Genomic DNA, 25,805 nt, shown 5'->3' on the forward strand with positions numbered 1-25,805 from the left:
TACATTGCACCTGTGATGTATGGGATTGTGTCTGTATAAGCAGAAGTTCTCACATTTATACTAAAATGGAAACTCCACCGATTGTAAACTTCAAAGCCTGTTTACAGGTGTTTGTAAGCACTACTGCATATGTTAAAACATTGGTAAAGCATTTTGTGTCTCTAAAGTGAGCTTTGTGGAATCTGATAAACGCACAGCATCGTCTGGTGCTGAAGTCTGTGAGTTTGAAAAGAAAAAATCTAAAATGTTGTCATCGTATGTTTCTACAAAACACAGATATGTTACATTTGTGCATTTAATACATATCATATCAGCACTTCTAAAGTGACATAGTTCAAGTCAGCTGCCAAGCAGCAGACCACTGTTTGAAACCAACAAACAATTCCTATTTCAAACAAGATGTCAGGACATTTTACAGCCGTGTTTGAGGCAACAAAACTGGGTATTTTATGCCAAACATTATATTTTCCTAACCCTAACCAAGTGTTTTTTGTAGCTAAACGAAACCACACATTAACCACAGAGTTGTCACAACATAAAATGGTAAATTGAAAACACTAAACATATACTCCACATAGTAAATGCACAAATGTAACATATCCATGGTTCGTAGACATGTCCAATGCCCTCGTTTATTCTGGCGATTGAGCTGAAAAATCTGGGGTGTGGAGTTACACTACTAGCATAACACACCTAAATATCCACCACATTGCCAGCGGTTGAGTTGCATTGTGGGTAATTTAGGTACCAGGTTTTGACAATGAAGAGGGATCTGGAGAATAAAAAAGACTGTATCTTTAGTTCTGCCGCATCGATTTTAATGCTTGCAATTTTAATGTGGTCCATTGTGAGTCTATTGTTTACACACTTCAGATCAAAACTCTGCTTTGTACATGTGAAACAAGCGTAAGCCTACTACAGCTCAAGGCCAACAGTTGCTACTGATGGACAACTTGTTATTTCATCTTATCTGGGTGCAAAAACCTTCTCAGAATACAACAGGACATTCAGAAGGACCAGTAGAAGCCATATTAATGACATTGTTCAGGGTGGCTGAGTAGCTGTGGCAGGATTCATTGTAGCCTAAAGTTGACTTAAAGTATTCTCCCACTAAAATGACATTTCAGTGGTGCTGTTTGGGAGACATCTTTATTTATCTCAGCAGTGGCGAGTTTTTGATATGTACTTTAGAAGTTAAAATTTGTTTGGCCAACCAAAATGACTCCTTAAATGTATCAAGACTGGAAGCTTTTGCCGTGCCTCTAGCTTCTAGCACTGCTGGCTGGCTCGTGACATTTTCAGAGCGGTGTTTTTAATCATGAGCGACTTGGCCACATATCAGGTTGAGTGAGATTTATGGCCCCTTTTCTCTGAGAGCCTGTACCTCCGGACCGGCCTTAATGGAGAAACACACAAAATGGTGTTTACATGGAAGGTGCTGCTGCGGACCTGTTTCTGGGCCGACTGAGGGTTGTTTGGTTTGCTGATTAGCGACTCCCTGAGGGCCAGGCTGTGGAGGGTAGTCTCCATGAGTCTGGTCTAAGTCGGGGTAGAGTTAGGGTGTTGTAATGGGGCTGCTGGTCCCATTTTTTAATATGGTTTTTACTAGATTGTATTATTATGGGGGAATGGATAGGCGGCATAATGAAGTAACAAACCAAGAGAAACTTATGGTGCTACTTTTGCAAGAGACGGTTAATGGATAAAATATGAAAAATCAAAATGTGCGCACACAGCAGGAAATTTAATCCGAGTATAATTAGATTCAAAACAGGAGTGGAGCTACTCGTGTATTTCCCAACCTTTTTGGGCCAGAGGAACTTCCCTGGCCCAGAGATGAGGCATGATCACCTGACCCCAAATGTTTATTAATTGCTCAACAGCCCAGAGATATGACAGACTGTGGAAGCATGTGCACATGAAGGCATAAACATGTTCGTGTGTTTGTACCCATTCAAATGTGCGCACATGCAAACACATAAACACACTAACTGTGTTGCTCTCCGGGGTCTCAGCATGAGTAGAGGCTCGACCTAGATGAGTCAGCTTTGATTTGGGGAGTGAACTCCACTCCTCCCCTCCTCTCTGAGATCCTCATTGTCTGGGGAAACAAGACTGAGAGCAGCACACATACACACACACACACACATCTCTGCTATTGTTGTTGAAGTGTCTAGGTGTCTGCTGCTGGAGGCCTCATCTCTGAGGACTTGAGGAAGTCTGACATCCTCTCCTCTTTCTCTCCAGTAAATAGTCTGTATTGTCTTTCTGTCAGGAGAAAAGAATCAGTCTCTGTCTCTCTCTATTGTTTTGCCTAAAATGAAAAAAGGACAGTTGACTCAGAAACCCTGTGGGAGCACAGCTCTCTCCTGCTGTAGTGTTTGACTCAGGGACTCTGATAGGACATCATACCCAACACCGAAACTAAAAAGACTGACATATGAAGTTTGTCAGTGAGGAGGGGAGTGACTCCGAACTAAGTAGAACTTAATGGGTATGCTTACATCCTTATTTAACAGTAAAATGATCCAATTTGATATTATGAAACATAGATTAGACAAAAGGAATATAGTTTTCCTGGACAAAAAATGTCACACCTGTGCCATACTACTTGTATGTTTTATCAGACCAAATGTCCAAAAATCCAAAGTTATTCAGTTTATTATCATGTATGACAAAAAAAGCATCACATTCTCACATTTGAGAAGCATGAAAGCAGCAAATATTTGGCCTTTTGGCTTAAAAACGAATTGACTAATCGATTTTTCAACTAATCTTTGCAGCTCTTGAGATCTATTAGTTCTATCAACCATCAAAAGGAGTAGAGATTATTTCCTACAGAGGCTACACAGCCAGTCAAGTGTTATTTTGGGTCAGTTTGCAGGAGGAGACTGCTGTGTGAAGAACTTCACCTTTAGAACCTGTAAACAGCATGAAGGACAAAGGGCCAGGGTTTGTTTTGAATCCTCTACAAACATGTCCTTTTGTGCATGAACCAACTCAGTGGTGCACCAGAAATAGAAAGTTGACAAACTATCATATGATTGGATTGTTTTTATGACTGAAAGACACTGAATGATGGGCTTTTTTTGTTTTGTTTACCAAGACAGATGTGTAGTTCTTTAATACAGTTGGTTTATGCAACTGTATTGACAGATTTTTTAGGTTTGGGTGCTGAATGAAAATGAAAGAGAGGAGCTCCCAGTCACTGTGTCAGACAGAAGAAACTACAGATTGCTTACACAGAGGATTTGCTCAATATAAAAGATGACATTGTAATGTAAGAACTGATTTGGATGCAAACATGCACATGTACATGAAAGGCCAAAAACACACAAGCCTGCAGGGGTGGGCGATATAATGATCATGTATGATATATCGATATATTTTAAAGCAAGACATAAATTTAGACAACACTGTTTATATCAATATAGGGTCAAGTTGCGTTACATGACACATACCAGTGTGCATCTCTCCTCTCTCGCTCACTCACTCACAAGTTCTCCAGCAACACTTTTTAAAGCCGTAGCCTGATGTGCACCTCCCCAGAAATGTAACTACACAGCACAGCGATGCAGACCTCCTGTTTATTTTTTTAAGCTGAAACCATTTCCCTCAGTGGAAACAAAGCTTTTATTTACTTTAATTTCACAGATAAGAAACAATAAATCATGAAGACAATACAGCCTCCACAAAAATAGCATTTTAAGTCTTGTGTGTGATTTATCATGGCTTCATATGAGCAGAGGAAATCTATGCTATCCCTAAGCTAATTTATACAATGTAAAATGCCATAGACTGCTAATAACGTTAGCATGTTTGGAAAACGTGTTTAGTATAAGACAGTTGTTTTGTCGGTGAACCTTGTGAGTTGTAATGGAGCCAAATTTTGTAACGTTACCTGTGTTAAATGTTGCTGTTGTACCTGGAGGAAAAGTCCACTAGCTGCTAGGCTAATTTATACAATGTAAAATACCATAGGCTTGTGCTAATAACGTTAGCATGTTGTATTTGTGGGGAAAATGTGTCCAGATGAAGACAAGTGTTTGTCTGTGAATGCTGCGAGTTATAGTGAAACTGATTTGTGTACTTGTGTTTGAAATAGTCACAACTAAGCCATGTTTATTGTGTGTTTATTGTGTGTTTTAAATCAACTAAACTTTACAGCACTTAACAAAAACCCCACCGCTGACTAGTGTTTTGGAGGTGTAACTGTTGTGCAGCTGCATATTGTCAAACAGGGGAATAAAATCCCTGTCTTTGCATTTTATTTTGATCACAGTTTGTTTTTATAAAACTGCTTGTGCCATCTCAAATGTGGCTTTGACTTGCAACTGAAAATATGTAGCCCATTTCATAGAAAATACAGAGATGTATATCACGTATCGCCAGTCAGCCTGTAAATACCAAGATATGAATTTTTGTCCATATCGCCCATCCCTACGAGCCTGCACATACAAATTTATACAACATACATGTGCACAGAAGCAGACTCACACACAATGTATAGACAGTTGGGCACTTAGCTCTAAAGCCAAGTAGGGTTTTGTTTTCATAACTGCCCTATTGCATTAAAGTGCTTTTCCATCCATCTATTGGATTTCATCTTCCGCTCCTGGTAAAGGTCAACAGTTGATGTGTATTCAAAGTTTCGTCTCAGTCTTTGTTGTTACATTGGATTAGAGTTTGCTAAACACTTCACAGAAGCACTAAGTGGTGTTCTCGACCCTGCATGGCCTTGGCTTGACCAGCATCCTATTTAAGTCTTCTACATTTTTCATCTCCTTCTCCACAGTCCTGGTTCCCACCGCTGCAGAACTGTCTTGCTCCCCCCCAAAATGGAATTTTTTGTCCCCCCCGTGGATGATTCAGGTCATGGTGTATTCAGTGGAAATCCCCTTCGCCGCACACAAGGGACATCAATATGTAGTCAGTGGTTGGAGAAGAGAGTTAAAATGGCTCAGTGCCATAATTTATTCAGGCATTGAACTGGCCCAGGCTTGAAGTATTCAAAGTAGCCCAGGAAAAAGAACAGCTTTTAGACATTTCATGAAGCCACGGTTGCTTGGCATTTATATTTAAATCAGTTCGATGTGAAAGCATGGACTCGGCGTATGCTGGGGCCAGAGGGCCTCAAGAGAAAATACCCAGTTCACCCACCAGACAGCTTTCATTCCTGCTCAGCTGATAGTGCCTATATTCAGACTGCATGCACATATTTGTATTTAAATATGAGAGGAGACCCAGCTTTATCTGTTCTTTAACCTCTCACCCACATCTTACTGTACAGGAAAATTCCATCTTTGGATATATTATAGCATCTGTGACGCTCACTGCAGGAGTTACAGTATGTTCTAATGTAGCTGTGTTCCTTCTTTTCCTGAACCTGCCTCTCATATTCTGATTAAAGGGTGAATCCACATATGAAAACAAAGTGTTGATGCATGGCTCTGTGTGTCAAACTACTGAGTGATGTCATAGGAGGGGTTTTTCATTTGACAAACACCTTCTGCAACACCATACTTGAAATGTTCGAACAACAGAGATGAGTGAAGGAGCAGCATTTTATTCATATATTTACCCTTAAAGTTAAAGACTTATTTTCCCAGACATTTTGACAACCTCAAGAGAACACACTTCAGCTGCTTGCTTTCAGGTGTCAGTGAAATCAGTGATATTGGAGCAAATGGTGTTTAGTCAAGAAAAACTCTTGACTCTAATTGTTGAGGTTTTTGAGTGTGGAGGACGGGTTATGACACTCTTTCTACAGCAGATATCTCCTTGTACGATGGTTAAAAATCAGCAAAAAAAAGAGAATCTGGAAAAAAGCTCTTTCTTTAATCTGAAGAAACTGACTCTAAAGCCTGACGTGTTTTCAAACAGTGTGAAAGGTATAATAGTCTCAACCTTGCTTGGGTTGATTTCTTCAGGGCTGGACAGCGATTCAAGTAACACAGCACAGTTCTCTATGCTTGTATGTGAAGTGTTTTTGGCCAATGAAAAGCCAGTTCCTAAATATCCTCTTGGAATCAAAGCTGAGGTAGGCAACAATCCGGGAAAAAAACAAAAACAAAAAACAGTATTTAAAAATACATCCTTCTCTGCAGCTCTACCCTCTCGGTCCGAAGTCCTTCCCACCAGACGACCATTGATTGTATAGTTAACCTCAGCGAATTCATTCAGCCCCTCCTTGATCCGCTTTCTCTCAGATTATCAGACCACAAATGAGACAAGAGTCTGCCTCGCTACCCGCTGATGTGGACTGCTTCATTGAGAGGAGGGCAGGCAGCAGCTCAATAGACGGATCTTCGGTTGGCGGCTGTAATGGCTTGAAGTCAGCCAGTGCAAACCCCCCTGTGCTGGATTTTCAGTGGGCTGGTGGCTGGGTCTAACTTGTGTAACGTAATGGCAGCAACAGAAAGTTTGCTGATCCGTCATGGACTCGGGGCTGTCTCATCCCTGGAACTGGGGTTTGTGCTAGCTGGATTCGGGGTTGCTGCAGCTGCTGACTGAAGTCCGTCTGCAGGGCTGCTGCCCACTCTCCTCTTGGTGAGGTGGTCTCTAGCAGCGGGGAGTAAGCTGGAGGACACAGTCGGGGCTCTACCAAAAGATAGCAACATAAACTGGAACTTGAAGCCGCAGCTGTGAGCCTTTGGCTTCGGTTAGCACAAGGCTAAATTATAAGCAACTTTTAAGCTCCATCTCTGAAACACTTTGATGATACTGAAATGTGTTTTTATCATTTATCTTAGTCTCTATTTTTGTCCGTCTTCCGTCTTTGGGTTGCTTTGCAGTGTAGGCAGTTGTTGCCACTGCTGGAATAGCAACTTTCTCCGCAGGACTCTCCGCAACTGAATAAGGTTTTCAGCAAAGGGGCATGAAAGTGGATCTACATTTGTAGAACAGTCAATAGCAACACCCTCTCTCTGTGATTGGCCAGAGTCTCCCATCACAGGCTAGATTTTTTATAGCCTGAAAACAGAGCCAAGAGGAGGTGAAGATGTCCAGTGTTCTCTCAGACCACGCTCAAAGGTTATGGGACTTGAGCCCAGTGACGCCAAAATAAAACTGCCTACTCCAGCTTTAAGCAGAAAACAAAACCTCAGCAATACCCAAATCTCAACCTAATTAATTCTTGGTTACATAATCCCTTGTAAAACGTCAGGAGAGGCAGGATGTATTTGCTAGTTTTTCTATCCCTGTGAGGTAATTCGGTCATCATAACAATAAAAATACAGATGCACAGTCCCGTCTTGCCCTCTCTCTATGACCTTATCAGTATGCTGAGGCAACAGCTCCATTACCTTGAGTTGGCAGCCAGTCAGGAGGAAGAGCCACTCCCTCCTCTTCAGGTATAGTAAGGACCCTCTCTCTTTACTTTATGCCATTTTAGTGATTGGAAACTTCCACGGCTAATACATTAGAGCTGACCCCCATCTCTTTCACCACTAAGTTGGGAGTTGATTTTGCTGCGTTATTAGAGCCACTTGAAGGAAAAGTGGGAAAGTGAAGTGAGGTAGATGTAGCTATACTGCCGGGTGGTGCTGTTTATGAGATGACTAAAGAGATGACTGTGTAAAAAGTACATTTTTCAGTGGTGTGATTTTATCTGTTCGCAAGAATTTGGACATTTTTACTTCATGTTAAACTGTGGAAAATGTTAAAACGTTGTCTCTGTAAATATTTATCTCAAGCAACCAGCTAATAAAACTTAAGAAGGTATTAAAACACTTAGTGACATTGCACCGTTCATCCCAGGGGTTTCCTCACTTCTCACACCAGGCAGTTAAACGTGTATGTTAAGCCTGTCCCTTGACATCAGCTCAGAGTGTAAATTTCCTTTTATATTATAACAGCATCTAGATCTACAAATACATCAGAGCAACACAAAAGCATCAAGAAGACCTCAAAGGGCTCTATAAGAACATCGCTGTCTGAGTGGGTTTCGTCAAACACATCCTCGTAGCATCTTGTCAGGGATAAATGATGTGATCCCTCATGTTTTGTCTGAGAAGACACTTGCTTAAGATTGACATTAGGCTATTTAAATTGGATTTGACAGTAGAGGCAGACAGTTATCTCCTAATACCATGGCGTGCACTTGGACAATAAGCTGGACTGGTGAATACGGATGCCCTCTGCCAGAAGGGGCAGAGCTGTCTCTTCTTTCTCTGGAAGCTTAGGTTTTTTTCTAATGTGTGCAATGACATGCTGCATATGTTTTACTAATCGGTGGTGCTAAGTGCGCTCCCGTATGCCGTAGTCTGCTGAGGAGGCAGCATGACGGACAAGAACAAGAAACGGCTGGACAAGCTGATTAAGAAGCCAGGTTCAGTACTTGGCAGGAGCTTGGATTCAGTGGGGACTGTTGTGGAGATCTGCACACGGAGCAAAGTGAACTGCAACCACTCTCTTGACAACATCATGGCAGGGCAGAGAAGCAGTCGAAGTGATTGGCTTATTTCCTTGTGTTGCAAGACTGACGGCTTCAGGAGATATTTTGTCCCCACAGTCATCAGACCCTATAAAACCATAGTCAGTGGAAGTGGCTCATGATCTCCCCCACACCCCACTACTTACTCTGTCTATCTATCTGACAGCAACCCTTTCTACTCCTGACTGGACCAACACACCAATTGACAGATCCAAAGTCCAGGTCCCCTTAGTTACTGTTGCTAGGTCAGACAAGCTTAAAAGAATCTTAGTGATGCTGGCTCAGTTTAGTGGGGTGCTGCAGTTTATATTAGTTTCTGGGTGTCTGGCAATATAGTCTCAAGAAGCTGACAGCAAGGACTACAGAATCTGATCAAAGGACACATTTACAATGGGATGCTAGACGTTGTGTATATCCAATTACACAAAAAGTAACTTCAGAACAAAGGAACGTTAGCCTTGATCTGGCTAACAGTAATCCCTGCCATCTTGAAAATATGTCAGCAACCAACCTATCTGTTCTTTTTCAAATCTCTTTAATGTTACCACAGAAAAAGGGAGGAAGCAAACCTAGCTTACGTTAATGATCTGACACTAGACCTGTTGATGCAGCTATATTTGCAATAGCCAGCTTATAAGATAGCATTTTGCTAACATTAGCTGCAGATTTGACTATATAGGCTACAAAATATGTCTGTGAAGACTGACAATAATGTCATGTGTTGAGTGTTGCTTTTACAGGTCCGCCAGACACATCTTTTGACCATCTTTAAAGTCTTGTCAACAAAGATGAGCTTAGCATGTAGCACATCTTGCTAAGTATAGCAGGAAAGAGGAAAGTTGACCAAGATTCTGCTGGGCGCCAAGCTTGCTTAACTGTCATTGGAGCATAAGCAGAAAGGGGTGGGACTTAGGAGGGGTCGCTTGGCTGTCATTGATGTTTGTTTTGGATTTTTCAAACTGGACAGACATGTCCTTTTTCCCTCGAATTAGTGTCTGTATTTGGTCAAAAATGGTCCCTACAAATACAAGATAATATTTCATTTCATATCTGTAACACCATTTTTGAAACGTGCTGATTGGTCACAAACACATCTGACCAAGCTTAGTTTATTCTTTTTAGACATTTTGCTAACACTAGTTATGAAACTGAGATGTGGTCTGACTTTGCAAGGCAATTTTCCCTGTGGGATGTTAGAACTGAAGACGCCCTCTCCATGAACACTGAACTTACCTCGCTACAGTGGGTTCACCAAGTTGCTGTAGCAAGTTATTCATGAATTTATTTTCATAATGCTGATGCCGACTCTTTTTGCCAGCAGAAAGGGCACATGCGGATTGGACCAACACACACCATTTACTGGACTATCATTGCTGTTGTCATCTTTTCCTGAATCACCACATCCGTTTTTGAATAAATGAAAAACAGCCAATATCCTGGATAATGTTTCTTTTAATATCTGGAGCATGTAAAATAGGCTTTTACTGTACATGGTTTGGACATTGCAAGAGATCATTGAATACAATTGATTCTTGTTTCTTTAGTATTTGTTGCAACATCTGACACTGGCTTTGTGTGATGTCAGAACCAAAGATGCCATTTGGATGAACAGTGAAACATTCAGGGCTTTATTTTCATGATGATTTCTGTGCTTTTTGCCAGTGGAGTGGGCACATACCTTATTTAAAGCAAGGATCTGTGCTCCTACTAAAAATGTATTGCTTCCCATCTCAAACCGTGCTACAGGTTCCTCTAGCCATACAAATAGTAAAAATCAGTAGCTGCGCCCACACAGTAGGTCCATAATCGAGTTGAGTAACCTGACAGCATTCAGCTTTTCAGATTCTTCAATCCAATACTAAACTAAATGACTTTAATATTGACTTTAGTGCTGTGTACATATATAGTAATTCTGTTATCCATGGTGATTCATTCAAGCTAATATATTTCTCTTCCAAACAAGGTGAGTGTGAAAGATAAATAAAGGACAAAGCAATACGAGGTAATAGCCCCCAGACAGTCTGACCTCTCCCTGCGGTGAATGGTGGTGTGTGTACATCTCTATGACCCTGTGCCCCGGCCATAATCCCTCACTACAGGGGCTGGATTAGGGCCTCGTTTTATTAGCCACCCCCCAGCCCACCCCCCCCAATGGTCTCGCTCCCTCTTCAGCCTGGATCGATGGCTGGCTCGGTCTGAAGTGGCCAGGCTGGTTATTAAACGTGGGACCGACCAAACCCTTCGGACTGCCGGGATAATCCCATCACAAATTAAGTAGAGAAAAATTGGTCAGGGAGAACGGGGAGGGGAGAGAATCTTCATATCGTGACCTTCTAAACAGTGTACACACAAACAAGCACACACTCCTTAACAGCTCTCCTATTTATCATATGTTATTCTGTAAGGATTTGTACCCGTGATGGATCAGCATTTTATTAAATACAAGACCTCGCTAAAGCATCAATGTTTGCATGCCAGTGGCGTCGTAAAATAGCCAGACATTAATAGCTGATGTGTAAGCATAGATGTAGAGTGCAGAGAAGGTCGCACAGAGTAAATCCTTTATAAATGCATATCTAAATCTTTTGTGTTAGTTTTGTAATCTGGAAGGGAAAGAATGAACAATGAGATGATCTGATGAAATTGGGAAAGAGATTTGCCTAATCTAGTTTCTTATAAATTTAAAATTAAATGATATCCTCCTCCACTCCATATCATGTCTCAACTCGTGATGTAACACTGCATCTCTTATAGAAACTCTCAAGTTCAGCTGCCTTCCTTATCTGTAGCATTTTAATTCAATTCAGTTATTTAGTGTGAGTGTTTGATACAATTGTGCAAATAAACGATTAGTCCCCAACAATGGACATTTTATTCTGTTAGCATCTGGAAACAATCTCGTTGCATAAAGCAAGATCTGTGTTGTCATGGTTTCAAAAGACAAAGATAAATGTCCAGTAAGAGCTCAGCCTTGAGGTATTCTGGGAAATACACCAAGGCTTTTAATCCACATCAAGTGTGTTGTGTAACGATGTTTCCACACACAGATACACAAAAAAACAAAGTTTTATTTTAAAAGTCTTACATTAAAAAGCCTCAATCTGAGGTAGAGAATACAGTATGAAGATATAATGTGACACTTTAGATTCATAAATCTCCCATCATGTGGTTTTTATCCTTTACTTTGTGTCATTTAATTCTGTTTTTTCCTCTCAGTTTCCCCCATCTCTGTGGATCTCACTCTCACTCCCTGTCTGTCTGTATTTGTGTGTGTGTGTGTCATCTCTAAGCCTGTCATGTAGGATAATACTGGACGTTAATTACCCCCGCTGTCTGAGGTGAACGTCATTAGAGCCCTGAACTGGACGTGAACCAGCCGTTACCGAGAGGGGGCAAAGTCTATTAAATGCCATTATTGAATCTTCAACCTAATTTAAGAGTAAACGCACAGTGACTGGCCGTCTGGCTGCTAGCAGTGGTTTTCTTTACTCAATTCCCAACCTCCTTTGAGGAAGCCTACAGACAACGGCCAAAATAAATGAAACACATTTGTGACAAAGAATACAAAATATATTAAAAGCTGCTGGTGAGTTTTGTTGGCATGGCCCATGTCAGCAGAGTGGTTTGGTTAGGAGGGAGATCAAACTTTTAACAGGGTGTTGGGAAAGCTGCTCTGAAAATGTGGTTTTACAAGCTACCTGTTACTGCATGAGAACTTGACTTGCAGCAATGATTCCCTCATGAGAAATAGAGTTTTATTAACTCAAGTTAAAAAGTAGTTTCGCCAACTCCACTTTTTGGTTGCAGAGAAAGTTCCTAGAAGTTTCCAGATGTCATCATACAGTCATTTGCATATGAAATCCCCCTGCTCGTATGGAAGGAGCGAGCTGCTCTGCGGGACACACTGTGACAAAGGATCTTTCTGACTGAAACATACTGGGAGTTTTGGAAGTGAGACTGAAACGTTGTCAAACCCAGCAGTGAAGTTAGCTACAAGAAGAAGTTTTTTTTCTTTCTAGTTTATAACATGCAGCTTAAATTTAATGACCAGCAATATTTTGCATTTACACAACATGTCAAATGTGGTTTAAACACCATTAAACTACTGTAAAATTGAGTGAAAGTCATAAAACAAGTCCTGACTGTGGATTGCTGAGGGGTGTTCCCTATCCCAGAGACTGTCCTGCTAAGAAGAACAACAGCATTAGTTGTTTAAGCAAGTGCCCTATATGTTCAGTGACAGTTTTTCTTGATTATTCTCGCTGTCTGCAATTGAGTCCCGCCCCAGGACACAGACTGGCCAATCATAATGTAGCTTCAGGCTGACTCAGACCAGTTTCCAACAACAACACAGCTGTGCTCCATTGACTCTAATGCAGTCGTTTCAGATTTCCTTCATTTTCAGGCTGGTGTATTAATGATACTCGTTACCTGGAGAGGTTGGAAAAAGATATATGTTTCTTCCCTGTTCCAAAACCAAAATCAAACCCTGAAAAATGTAGGGTTAGCTAGCTAGCTACTGAGGATATAGCCTACTGAATGTATACACATGCTGCGTCTGCTTTTTAATGATTATAACAGTGAAACAAAGACTGACCCTGCTGTACAGGAACCAGTGAAGGGAAGCAGGGAAACTTTGCTGATATTCAACCAGCTGTATGTCATCACAGTGTGTGCAGATGAACGTCCTCCGGAGATCCCTACCTGTCCGGCGGCGGAGGTTCAGGTGCCGGCACGAGGGCAAAGCCAAACACTGTTCATCTGCACACACTGTGATGCCACACAGTTGGTTCAATATCAGCAAAGTTTCCCTTTATATTCATTGTCTTGTGTGGCGATCAGCAGTGATGTGGTGGTTCACTTTTACACTGTGATCTGTAGCCTATAGTTCGGCTTTAGCTTCTAACTATCTTTGTCTTTTTAACCTGTTGTTGCTGCTGAGTCAGTTTGACATCCTGGATATATCCTTCAAACACAGACTGTAGACCCCTCTGTCTGCTTCTCTCTGGAATCACTCTTTCAGTTTTCCAAAAATATGATAATATTTCTTCAGGGAGTGCAGCTTGTCGGACGACCACAATGGGGCCGGGCTTAGCAAAAGGTCAATAACAGTATGGATACGAATATCATTACGGTTAGGGTTAGGCAAGTGGTTAAGGTCAGATTAAGATCATGGTTAAAATGCCACTTTTACATCTGTAACTGGACTCAAACTCTGGTCTGTTGCATGAAAGTCAAATGTGCTGCACATGGACCTCCACACACCTGCTTTTCATCCCGCTTCAGGCACTGCAGTTCCTGCATATCCACTGAGCGTTAGCACTGGATGTAAATTGTGAGGTGCTGAATCATGTTATATTGACGTGATTTCCAAGGTACCTGATTGCTGTGCTTGAGGCCACACAAATATACAAAACAATCTTCAACAGTCACCTCCATTGTGTACGAAAGCAATTTAGCACTGAAAGCATGGAGACTGCCACAAGTCAGGTTTATGTGTATAGCTCTCAATGATAGTCATAGGTCAAGCAAAGAAAAAATAAACCTTGAAAATCCCAGTAACCACAGACTACAGGCGAGCAAGGAACCAGAGTGTCTCTCAATCAGCGAAACAGTAGAATAACCTCAATTCCTACATCAACCAACAACCTCACAAACAACGGGTTCGTAGGAAAATGACAGTTCAGTGCCACAGAGCCCCGACCATAATCCTGAGACCACACAATTATCAGGTAGAAGAGGATTAGATAGTGGGAGCGAAATAAATAGTAAGGAGGAGGAGAGGCACAATGGATGTTTCATTACATTAGAGCAAGTGCAGGTGAAGGACATGGGAGAACGGCTGTGAGTCACTGAGGTCAAGAGAGATGCTTCTTGAAAAGATGAATGTTTGACAACACATTGAAAGCAAGGGTGTGATTTCTCTGTCGAGAGCATAAAGGCACTGACAAATACGTGTTGATCTCACCTTTATTTTTGGGATTCACTCACATAATTATACTGTCTCCATTCTCGGCTCCCCTGCAGGCGGTCGCCAAGAAACACTTACAGTAGCATTCAAATCTCCCCAGTCTTGTCACAGCATTAAATACGCACGAGTTGCGGCACAGCGTAAGCCGTGATTAAAATGCGTCGCTTCCACCACTAAGACATGTCTCTGGTGTATCAGATGGAAGCTTAGCACCGGCATATGCTCGCTGCCATGATCCGCCGATGGATGACAGGTGGTTACCCAACTATTTGCATAATTATGGGTGTAACGCGCAGGCTGCTAGAACGTCATAAACAAATCCATATGGCCTTTTGGGAAAATCCAGATGATTCATACCACAGCTCACGGATATTCTTTCGGTATAACAGACATCAGCAGGATTTCTCACTGAATGTTTTAGCTGGAGTGTGAAGTGTGGGGCAACTTCATTCCCTCTACTTGTTTTGGCAGCTCTGGTCAAATATGAGAACTTTATACTAAGTTTTAGTCGCAGATCGGTCAATGTGGCAGCTCCAACACGGACCAGTGTTTCCTGTGCAGTTTCTTGTGTATGTTTGATGGCTGGGGTAATTTTGGTCTCAGTCCCGGGAAACTTTCCAGAGCCAGCTTCAGACTGTAGTGCAGTGTGTAAGACTGACCCTTATCTCCAGAGTCAGCTCATGATATATGAGCAATTTCGCCGCAATTACGATTGTCATTGTTATTTTAAGGGTTGCTAGGCCGAGCAGGGGGTTGGCTGATTTTTCACATACATAATTTTCTCTCATATTTACATTTTTTTATAGCTGTCTGGGTAATTTTCCAGCTAAAAGTATATCTAAAGTATGTTTATGTCACCATGGCAGGACACAGGCCAAGCCAAACCTCTCACAGTTTGAGTTGTACATTTTCCATTTGGACCCAACAGACCTTCTATGGAAACAAAAGTATTTATAATCACCACTTCCCACGTCTCAGCGGATGTGTAGTGTAGTAGAGGAGGTACTGTAGGGGTCTTACAGTTACGGAAATGTGCCACAGTTGGAACACTATGATTTTCTCAATATGTGAATAAGTGGTTTAATGTTGTAGCTTTAACTCACTGTGTCCCCTATTTCTTCTCATTCCACCCCCCTATCTTTTCCCTTCGTATGCTTTTCTTTCCACCCTCCTTGTACTCCACTTGCTCCTCTGCAGACATGCCTCTCCATGTCCGTCGCAGCAGTGATCCCTCCCTGGCCGGCCTTCCTCCGGGCGAGGTCCCTGTTGGCCCAGACGAACCGTCCAGAAAGAACCCAGCTCGCTGGTCCACAACAGCCGGTTTCCAAAAGCACAAACACAAACCAAATCCAAACACCGGCACCGGCAGCCTGGAACGAAAGGTAACAAATACATCCAGTCCAGTGATGCATCAGTATCTTAAAATGTGTGGTAACCTTGACTGCTGCTATAAAGGTTTATGTGAATCTTAAAAGATGTTAAAACTCAACAGGACTTTAAATAGATAGACGTGACATTAATTCTGTATACACCACTTTCAAGTAGTAGGTCCTATATACTGATTCAAATAGGCTCTTGCCCAGAAGTTATTTTCCCCAGTGCTGCAAATGTACTGGAGCTGCATCAATTATAATGTCTGAGATATGCACTCTGAAATCTTCCAACCTCCAGCAGTCTCTGTTTTTAACTTCCTCACTGCTTTCTTCCCTCATTTTCATTCCATCTCTCCTCTGCACCCCAAATCAAAGAAATAACTGTTAGATATGAAACCTCTGCTGCCCTGCTTGCAGATATCCAGCAGTGGCATAGATAGTCTTTAACTGAAACTAGTTCCCTCTGATAACACTCCTCCTTGTCTCCCAACAAGACGAGCAGAGATTGTTAAACACTTTCCCTTTGTTCCAGATTCACCTTTCTGAGGCTTTTTAAGCCTTTGATTATAAATCCTAATAAAAGCGTGGCGCAGGTACACCCTCCCTGCGGCTTCTGAAAGGGAAGGGAAGCCAATTAACTTCTCAAAATGGCTGCCACGTGGTACTGGCAGACCTGTACGTCGTGCTGAGAGAAGAGATACGTTCCCAATGAAACGGGAAGGTTAAAAAAAGGGAGATGATTGAGTGCTTGGAACGTGACACGGCAAACCTCCACGTGATTAGTGCGTCTGGAAGCATTGTGTGATAATCCTATTTAAAGACACTTTAGTTGTCAGAGCCTCGACAATGCAACGGTCAGGATGGCTTCTTCTCTGGCCTGTCTTACCATGAGCAAATATGTTCAAATGTTTGTCTGTTTGAGCTGCTGTGCTTTAAGGGAATGAAAAAAATATAAAAGCAGCCAAACAGGAGTGTCAATAGATGCTCTTTCTGGGTTTGTTCTGCAATTTGGCCCCTCTGCTGCTCTCCGTAGTTGCCATGCATTGTGGGGTATGCAGGGTTTAGTTTGCAGAATTTACATAACAGGATTTAACTTTAGATTATATACAACTGATTGCACATGAGCACATCATATGACAACAATAACTGTGACATTACAGATTACACGTAAAAAGTGGCTCTTCTTTTAAAGGGATTACTTCAGATGGCCGCTTTAATGGAGACTTTGCATAATGCTAAACATCCTTAATTATGTTTTGGCTGATATCTAATTGAATGGGGGAACAGAAATGCTATTCAAATTGTAGCTTAAATAAATCTTACTTTTGCGAGAGATTTTGGGAATAACGCTTGACTGAATACAATGTTCAAGTATCCCATTTAAAGCTTGACTCCCATCTGTAGCAGGTGATCAGTTATCTGAATAGGATTATTTACATAATCTGTCTGTCACCAGCCGCTGGTTTTAAAAGTAATGAGCTAGCACTGAGAGGCTGTCGCTTTTATTCAGCTTGTCCAGTTTTGACTGGGCCATTAGATGTTTTCAATAAAGAGGGAGTCTTAGTCCTCGTAATCCTCTGTATCTCTTTTTCATACATCCAACTGTCACATATTCACCATCAGTCCAAGATTAAATCTATTTTTAAGCAATTGAAAACAGATGTTGAATGTATTAGTCAGCAGTGACTTTGATATATTTATGTCTTGGCGCAGACGTTGTTCTCAAAGGGAGCCATACATCAGTGATTAGCGTTGCCAGAAGAGCGTATGGATGCAAGCCATACACTGTAGTGTCTCCCCATTGTCTGGGGTAATTTCCTTTACACACTACAGTCAGCCATGTTCTGTTCAATTCCCTGTGAGTCCAGTTACGGCCGAGTAAGACCTGGTCCTGCTAAATCTCCCTAATATGAGCCAACGGGAGTCCTCAGTCATCAGCTAGCGCTGTAAACTCATCACGTCTCCCAATGACTTTACAATACCTCGTGCTCTCCACGCTTAGCACAGTCAAATAAAGGGATTAGGTGGTGGATATGAGTCTGATGATTTACTGCTACCTCGCTGGTATCTGGGTTTCTCTGCGTTTTACGATCTGACGTGTCGTAAAAGTTTGTGGAGAGGGGTCCTTTGTCACGCCGTGTTGCATGTCGGGGGGCGAGGCCACGATGGCTATCAGGGGCCGTCTCAGTAGAGCCCGTGTGTCCGGCTGAGTTTTACAGTCCTGTCTGCAGTGCTTCCTCAGGCCCCGTCACGCCACATTCAACTGCACTAAAACACACATGGCTTATTATAGCATGCAGGGGATAGGGATCTCTCCACTGTTCTCTCTCACTCCTTTTTTTAAATTTTTTATTTGCATTGTTTGCTGCGACTTTGTCGCTCGCTGAACATGACTTGTTTTCATTTGCCTTTGTTCATCCACTCGGTTGCCTGTCATCCTCCCCTCTTATTCTGCAACATGCCACTTGGGAGTTTTCCTTTTTTAACTTTTGTCTGTGTTCTTTTGTTGTGTGATGTCTCATTAAAGAAATCCAAACTTCTGTTTCTTGTGTTCTTTTGTTGTGTGATGTCTCATTAAAGAAATCCAAACTTCTGTTTCTGTCTGTCTCGCTCCTTAGCTGCCGTTTCGTAATTCATCAGACCTTTAATCATTCTCATTCTGTTTGTGCATCCTGGTGAATCACTGTCTCCGCTGTGTTTTTAATATTAATTTGCTTTCATTTTTATTCAAATAGCCTCAGCCACCATGACCTTCAATCACAGACATTTCAATGCCAAGGCTAGCATGTCTGGAATGTAATCTAGTGTTCTTGTGTGTGTTTGTCTGCTCGAGGTTGTTTTAATAAGGCTGCTGAAGTCTGCTGGTGTTTGACATTACCTTGGCAGTCGCATTTTGGAAGGTGCTTCTTGTGTAATGGAAGAGTTCGGCTGTGGCTGTCTTTGTAATAGGCCTCTTAGTAGCAGCTCAGGTTTAGCTGTGGGGAAGGGTTATGGGTGAGGGTTGAATGGAGTGAGACTTGAATGAGCAACACAGTATTGATGTGTGGCACAAGTCCAAGATACGCTAACTGACATCCACCACAAAGTGTCTGTCATCCAGCTGCTATAGATAGCACCAGACCACAAAAGTGTCCGTTTAAAGTCCAGGAAAACAGAGAATAGACGTGATAGTCATGCAGCGATGTTAATCTCTCCTCCTCTTCCTGTTCCTCTGCAGGGTAGAGGAGGCCATGCCTATCGGAGTCTTCCTCGTGATGCGAGTGGCTGGACCACTCAGTTCCAGAGAGAAATGACTCGGTCCTCTCTGAGCGCCAACCATCCAATGGTGGACCGATGGCTTGACAGACAGGAACAGGTACGGAGGCGGACTGAATCTGGCAGTAGACAAGTTTTTGTGCTGTAACCTATTGTTATGAAGTGAATGCTGATTGCATAATGTAATGGCCATCGATTAGCAACACTCTCTGTGTTTAGATCCATTCCTTAGAAGACTCCTTTTCACTATTACAAGACGGGAATAAGACAACTTCTTTGAAGACATCGGAAGCATAAACAGGTTGCTAGCTTGGAGGTTGTTGCTGTTTGACGTACAGAACTAAAATGAAGTGTGGATAAATCTGGCTGTGTGACGCTAGTTCCACGTAGCGACAGAGTTTTGAAAACGTTAACGTTGATAGTAGAAGCAGAGGAAAATGCCGTCTGAAATAGGCGGCCAATGGCAGGTTTACACGCAATCCACATCCTGTGAGTCAGGCTACACCCACGCTAATATGTTTTTGTTTTAAAATGTATTGTACTATTGCTACATTTGCGCCTAGCGTCCACACTACACCAGTGCTTTGTAACATCTGAAACACAGACGTTTGAAAATGCTGCTTACTTCTATAATCTCCAAGGTTGCGTTTTAGTCCGGACGGGTGGCAGAGGAGTCACCCATGTTCGCTTCTTGATTGGGTTTTATCAGTGACGATGTGTCAAGCCAAAACGTTACAGCTAGGTCAACATGCCTTTTGAGATTTTTTGCTTCTTGTGTGGGCACTCCTTTCCCATCGCCATGGTTTTCTCCGGTGGTGGATAATGCTTGCTCCTGCTCTGATATGTCGCCAGATTTGCTTTGCTACAACTCCCAATCTATTTTCCACTACTTTGGCTGCCTCATACTTATACTAGTTACACCTTGTCATTGGTCCAAACAAAGAAATCTATTACTTTCCACCATCTCCTTAGTATTTTCTGTTCTCTTAAAGGCGTGCTGGTATTGGTGGAGATTACTTCTCAAACAGTGCTGAAACATACATGTACAGAGATAGTTTCCAGTTTAAAATTCAGCCTCAGACTAATTCTAAGTCTACTGTAGGTATGAATGTGGACGGGAATGGTTGTCTGTCTCTATGTGTCAAACCCGGGATAGTCTGGCAACCTGCCCAGGGTGTACCCGTTCACCCAATGTCAGCCGCCCCCCCGTGACCCTGAATAGGATAAGCGGTTACAGATAATGGATGGATGGATACTGTATGCCTTGCTATTTCTGGCAGGTGTTATTATCTGCATACAAGAATAGTCTTCATGCACTCTTGGCAGCCTTGTACCCTAATAATAAATCCCACAGAGTGACAGTGACATGTAACATATGCCATTTGGTTAAGACATGAATCCAGCACCTTAAAGTAGCATGAGTAGATTTAATTCTTCAGCATGGCTGGTCCCTGTGTTTTACCTCTGTCTATCTGCAGAAAACACACACATGCTGCATTGTGTCATAATGTTTCATAGCCTGTCGTAGTGTTACAGCAGTCGGAAGCACAGCAGCACTGACAGATAACAGAGTGGTGATTACAGCCACACTGACTGCTCGCTGCCCAAGCTAACTTGAAACCGCACCGGTGACTGACATCAGGCTTCATACTTCTGTTCCATGCAGCGATACTTTTCATAAAGTAACAGCGTACACTGTTAGTCATTGCAGGCTAGTCTCCTCACTTCACACCTCCTCGCTCTGTCGCCACTTTGTGATTGTCTCACTCCACGACGGGTCCCTCTACTCCTCAGCCTGTCAGAGGAGAGAAAAAATGTTCCCTTTAAAAGTTATTAAAAGTGACAGAGGCTCTCTGCTGGGAGAACAGAAATGACCTTGGGAGGTGTCGGACACGCTGAGCGCGATGTGAAGAGGATTTCTCCCGGTTTGTCTGTCACTCTCTGCCCATCCATACCTCAGTACCTGCTCCAATCTGTGTAGGAGGTGTTTAATCTATCCCTGCTTCATGTTATAGAATAAGAAAAGAGCAAAGACAGGGTGTGAAACAGTAAGGGATGGGAAGAAGAGTGAAGCGAATGCACATGTAATTGAGGAAATAATAAGAGTCAAAATGTAAAAGAGGGTTGATTGACATTCAAGCTGACAAAAACGTTGCTCTCGGCTTATTTTTCTGTGTTGTGTTCCATTCAGCTTGCCAAGGCTCTTACCTGAATGTCTCGGCCTCCGTGCTGTCGATTTCTGGGTGGTCCGTCTGCCTTTCTAGTCTCATTGAAAATCAAACCGCCCAGGTTGTGAGTCATTGTTACAGAGGCCACAATTCTTTGAGGAAGTATTTTCATTCTTAGGAATTCTTTTATAAAGTTTGTTTCTGGCTAGACAGTCTGTCAAAGCAATCCGACGAGGAAGACGCTATTTCAGTGCACGGTGTGTTTTTTGCATCTGAAGCTATTGCAGTGTTGCTTGAATAGGATGTCTGGCCAAGCCACAGAACACACACACAAACTTCTCACAGAGAAAAACAAAGCAAATTTTGGGGAAACTGACACCGCAAGTTTGTGTCTGATAAGATCTTTGTATATACAGCAGTTGAAATCAGATCCGGCCCCACATAATTTGATTTAGCATTGATGCATGTTTATTTGTACCTTTGACTGACTCCTCAAAGCTGTGTGTAGGAGTTAGGAATATCTAGCATTGAGCATCCAGTTTACAACCAACTGAGGATTCTTCCAGATGCCAAGCGTGCAAGACAACTATTGTGGCCAATGCAAAAAAGCAAAAAATGAGAATGGCCCTATCTAAAGCCCTGTTTCCACCAAGCAGTTCAGATGGTGCGCTTTTTGTCCGTTTCCACTGTGAAAAGTTGTGGATGGTACCAATGGAACGGTTCCGTACTGTCCCCATGTTTGGTCCCCCCTCTGTTGGGGTACCTAGCACACAGATCTGGTACTAAAAGGTGGAGCTGTGAACACTGCAGTCTGATTGGTCAATAGAGGACAGTCACTCTGCTCAGGGCTGAGTTGTGGCTGGTTTTGAGGCTCATGTAACCACTGTTCATACTGTGGAGAGTTTTATTAGTAAAGTACAGTACAACTATGAAATGAAAGGATGCTTTGCTGCCTCTCACAGCGTCACAGGGTGTTGTTCCTGTGGGCTCCAGCAACACTAAACCCTTGACCTTGCCTGAGAAGGACTAAATGCACAAACCCACTATTTTTAAATATCCCATGGAGAGAGACTCTCATCGCAACCTGTTTTATTTTGTTCTGAAAATTTTGGCGTGCAGCCTCGTACTGTGGACGATAAACGAAGTGCAGACTGATAAAGGAGGAAATACAGTGAGTGACAACAACCCCGCCCACATTTAAGAGGACTGTTTGCTGCGGAAACGCTTAGTGGACCTAGGGTCTAGGTACCATGTCTGAAGGGTTACTTTTGGTTCCAGAGGTACCGTACTGAAAGTGTTTGGTGGAAACGGGGCTTAAGGTAAGGAAAAACTGAGTATTATATACCATTGATGCCAATATATCCCCCAAAATCCTACACACTGGACCTTTAAAAGTAATCAAGTCAACAGATTTATTTATTTTTAATCAATAATTATGGACCAATCTGTTCATCTTGTGGGCTTATGTTGTATTTACTGTATATCATGATGTAATTCCTCAGTTGATGTTTAAAAATGAAAATAATTAATAGCGCAGTTTTGTAAACATGCACGCAGCCTCATGCTACTTGATGATGCCTTGTCAACACTAACATTAAACTTATTATCCTAAAGGCAGCTGGAGTTGCAGTCATAAACTGCACCCTCAATCCACTACTTTATAGCACATTTTAATTCATTTTAACACGATGAGTTTTTTAATTTCCATAATTAGTAACTGCTGAACTAGCTGTGGTAGAAATGGTTTAATAGCTTAAAGAAATTAAATAAAAGATTACTGTAAGGGTTCCAGGTTAATACTCATAAACAGATATCTCATAAAATGTAAGATTATTATTTCAGAGCCAACATCAGTATGTAAACATTTAATGAATAACAGCAGGAGAGTCACAGCGCCAGCATAAGCATCCACACCGTGCCTAATTCTCGGTGCTACCTGCGCCTCTGTAATCTGACAGCTGTATGACTAAGATGATTTACGCAACACAAATCCGCTCATTAGAGGTGACACAGTGTAGGTTTCAAAGAGGCACCTCGTCACCCAGTTGTTTCCTTCCGTGACTGGCTGTATCTCCGGCTTGATCGCTGCCGTTCCCTCCCACACATGACTGTTTGATATTTTCCGTTGTTTGTCTGTTTGATGGGCGGGCAGCACAGCAGCATCGAATTGGAAGATAAAAATACACGGCGTGGGTTAATTAAAAAGAATTGTGATCAGTGCTAAAGCGCTGGTGGAGATAATGAGTGTTCACACACACACACACACACACACACACACACGCACCATACATCTATGCCAAGGTTTTAGAAAAATCACACCAATTAGCAGTTGTTTGTTTATCATGGATTATTTATCTCCTGTACTTTATTGTTCTGCATTATCAGTAAGATAAAAGCAAAAACTAAGAAAACTAAGAAAGGGCATCACATACATTTCTCTCTGCTCACTAAAAACTGACGCACTCTTTAGTTTGTGTATGTGTGTGGGTGTTTGCATCATGCTCCAGCAGCATCTTTTCTTATCTTCACGCATACACACTCCTACCTGCATCATACCATACCTTAGGTTTTTAAGCACTTCCTCCAACATCAAATCTTTCCCTTTAATGGCTGGTGTAGGTGAAGCAGCTCTGTTTTACCCAGCACCATTTGGTGCACTCTTAAAGTGCTTCACTTCAGCATTTATATTTAAGCAGGCCTTCCCACCTCCTGCCATAAATTAGGAATGTGAAGTCAGGCTGACTAAAACTACACATTGACTTCTACGCTTAAAATACCACAGAGGTTGTTGAAGTTGAAGTCGGACGATGACGCCATTAACTTTACAATCTGTGATTCTGTCGTCACCACGAGAACCCACATGTGATAAACTCGGTGAGGGATTTGAAGCTGGGTTGCAGAGAAGCAACTGTCATTACACAACTTACATTACACAACTCAAGCGGGGGAGTTACAGTATCTCAGGGTCTTGTTCATGAGTGAGGGTAGAATGGAGCGTGAGATGATGCGGGCGCTGTGCCGGACTGTCATGGTGAAAAGGGAGCTGACCTGAAAGGCGAAGCTTTTGATTTACTGGTTAGCTCGGACATCTGGAGGGAGCTTGGAGTAGAGCCACTGCTCTTTGTGTTGGGAGGGGTAAGTCGAGGTGGTACTGGCATCTGATCAGGTTCCACCTGAGCGCAGGTGTTCCAGGCACGTCCCACTGGTAGGAGGCCCCGGGACAGACCCAGAACACACTGGAGGGATTACATATCTCATCTGGCCTGGGAACACCTTGGAGTCCCCCAGGGGTTGCTGAAAAGCGTTGCTGGGGAGAGGGATGTCTGGGGTGCTTTGCTTGGCCTGTTGCCCCTGCGACCCGGCCCTGATAAGGGGATGAAAATAGATGGATTACACAACCTGAAAATAGTTGGATACAAACAGAATTATCCTCCGATTAGTGCTGTGGTCATGATCAAGACCAGAGTGTATCAAGACAGAAACAATACTGAGACTTTTAGGCTTGAGACTGAGTCTAGACCAAGACCTGACCAGTGCGGGTCTCACACTGTATGACACACTTACGATAAAATGTGGAACATGCAAACCATAGACTCCCCCACAAACTGATCTGAAAGACAAACAGTACACTCCCATAAAAACACTCACAGAAAACAAATGAATTTTCCTCTTCATTCACCTCTTTGATTGCTGTAGCATATGTTTGTTTGTGTAAGTGTACCATAAGAAAGGTCTTGATTAAATAATCAAAAGGCACTGCTGAGGTAAATTTTAAGTGTGGTAATTTTCCTTTGTTTTCTTGAAGCAAACAAATACAAACAGACACCAAGGAAATTATCTTCACAATCATTTATTAATGACCACACAGCCAAGGTTGGTGGAATTGCTGCCAGTACAGCACGGTGCGTAAGCTCAATACATAACAGTGTCATTTACACAGACAATATTAACATCACATCACATTAGTCACATGAGATCCTTTTTTTCACAGTTAATATGTGGTCTTGACCGTAGTACTTGAAATAAAATCCTGAGTCCTGTGACTGAGACGAAATCAAGTAGAAATGCTGACGAGTCTGAGATGAGACCGTGACCTTCAAAAAGACTTGAGACTGATCTGAGTTCTACAACACTGCCTCCAACATAGAGAAGTATTGTGGGTGATTACGCTGATCCCCCCTTAAACCTGGAATCTATGACAAACCGTGACAGCGAAACAATTTCATGAATTTGATGACGAGTTCTGCGTCTTTTAAAAATGCAACGATTTGTGTCCGTTTGTCCTTTTGACTTCTTTTTTCTTTTAGGCAAACGTTCAGAATACAACTCTGATCACAAGGCTGTTTCACCTCTCCGGCTCTATCTGGAAAGTCCACCTGCTTGCCTTGTCTTATGTTTATCTAACCAGTCAATAAATTCACTTTAGTGTCAAACAATTCCATCTGAGACTTCGAGAGCTCCGGCCCTTCAATCCCTCGCCACCCAATCCACACTTGCACACGCACTCTGCCAAATGTGGCGTGGAGAAAAGCCCGCTCTATCAGCCCATATACGCCAAGGCCTTTTGAGTTATTCTTTATATAAACAGCTGACATTAACGTTGG

General features: G+C 42.4%; 1 protein-coding gene across 4 annotated transcripts in view; it reads left to right on the forward strand.

Annotated features, from left to right (window-relative positions):
• The window catches only part of pard3aa (par-3 family cell polarity regulator alpha, a), a 415,766-nt gene that overhangs the window by 145,743 nt on the left and 244,218 nt on the right, over positions 1-25,805 (forward strand). For 3 of the 4 annotated variants that reach the window (XM_050056584.1, XM_050056585.1, XM_050056586.1), the window contains exons 4-5: positions 15,603-15,787; positions 18,996-19,133. In XM_050056584.1, the coding sequence (XP_049912541.1) occupies positions 15,603-15,787; positions 18,996-19,133 (323 nt within the window). The remainder of the gene's footprint in view (positions 1-15,602; positions 15,788-18,995; positions 19,134-25,805) is intronic. The other variant, XM_050056587.1, reaches the window with a different exon arrangement.

The sequence above is a fragment of the Epinephelus moara genome, chromosome 11, assembly GCF_006386435.1.
Source record: "Epinephelus moara isolate mb chromosome 11, YSFRI_EMoa_1.0, whole genome shotgun sequence".
Taxonomy (NCBI): domain Eukaryota; kingdom Metazoa; phylum Chordata; class Actinopteri; order Perciformes; family Serranidae; genus Epinephelus; species Epinephelus moara.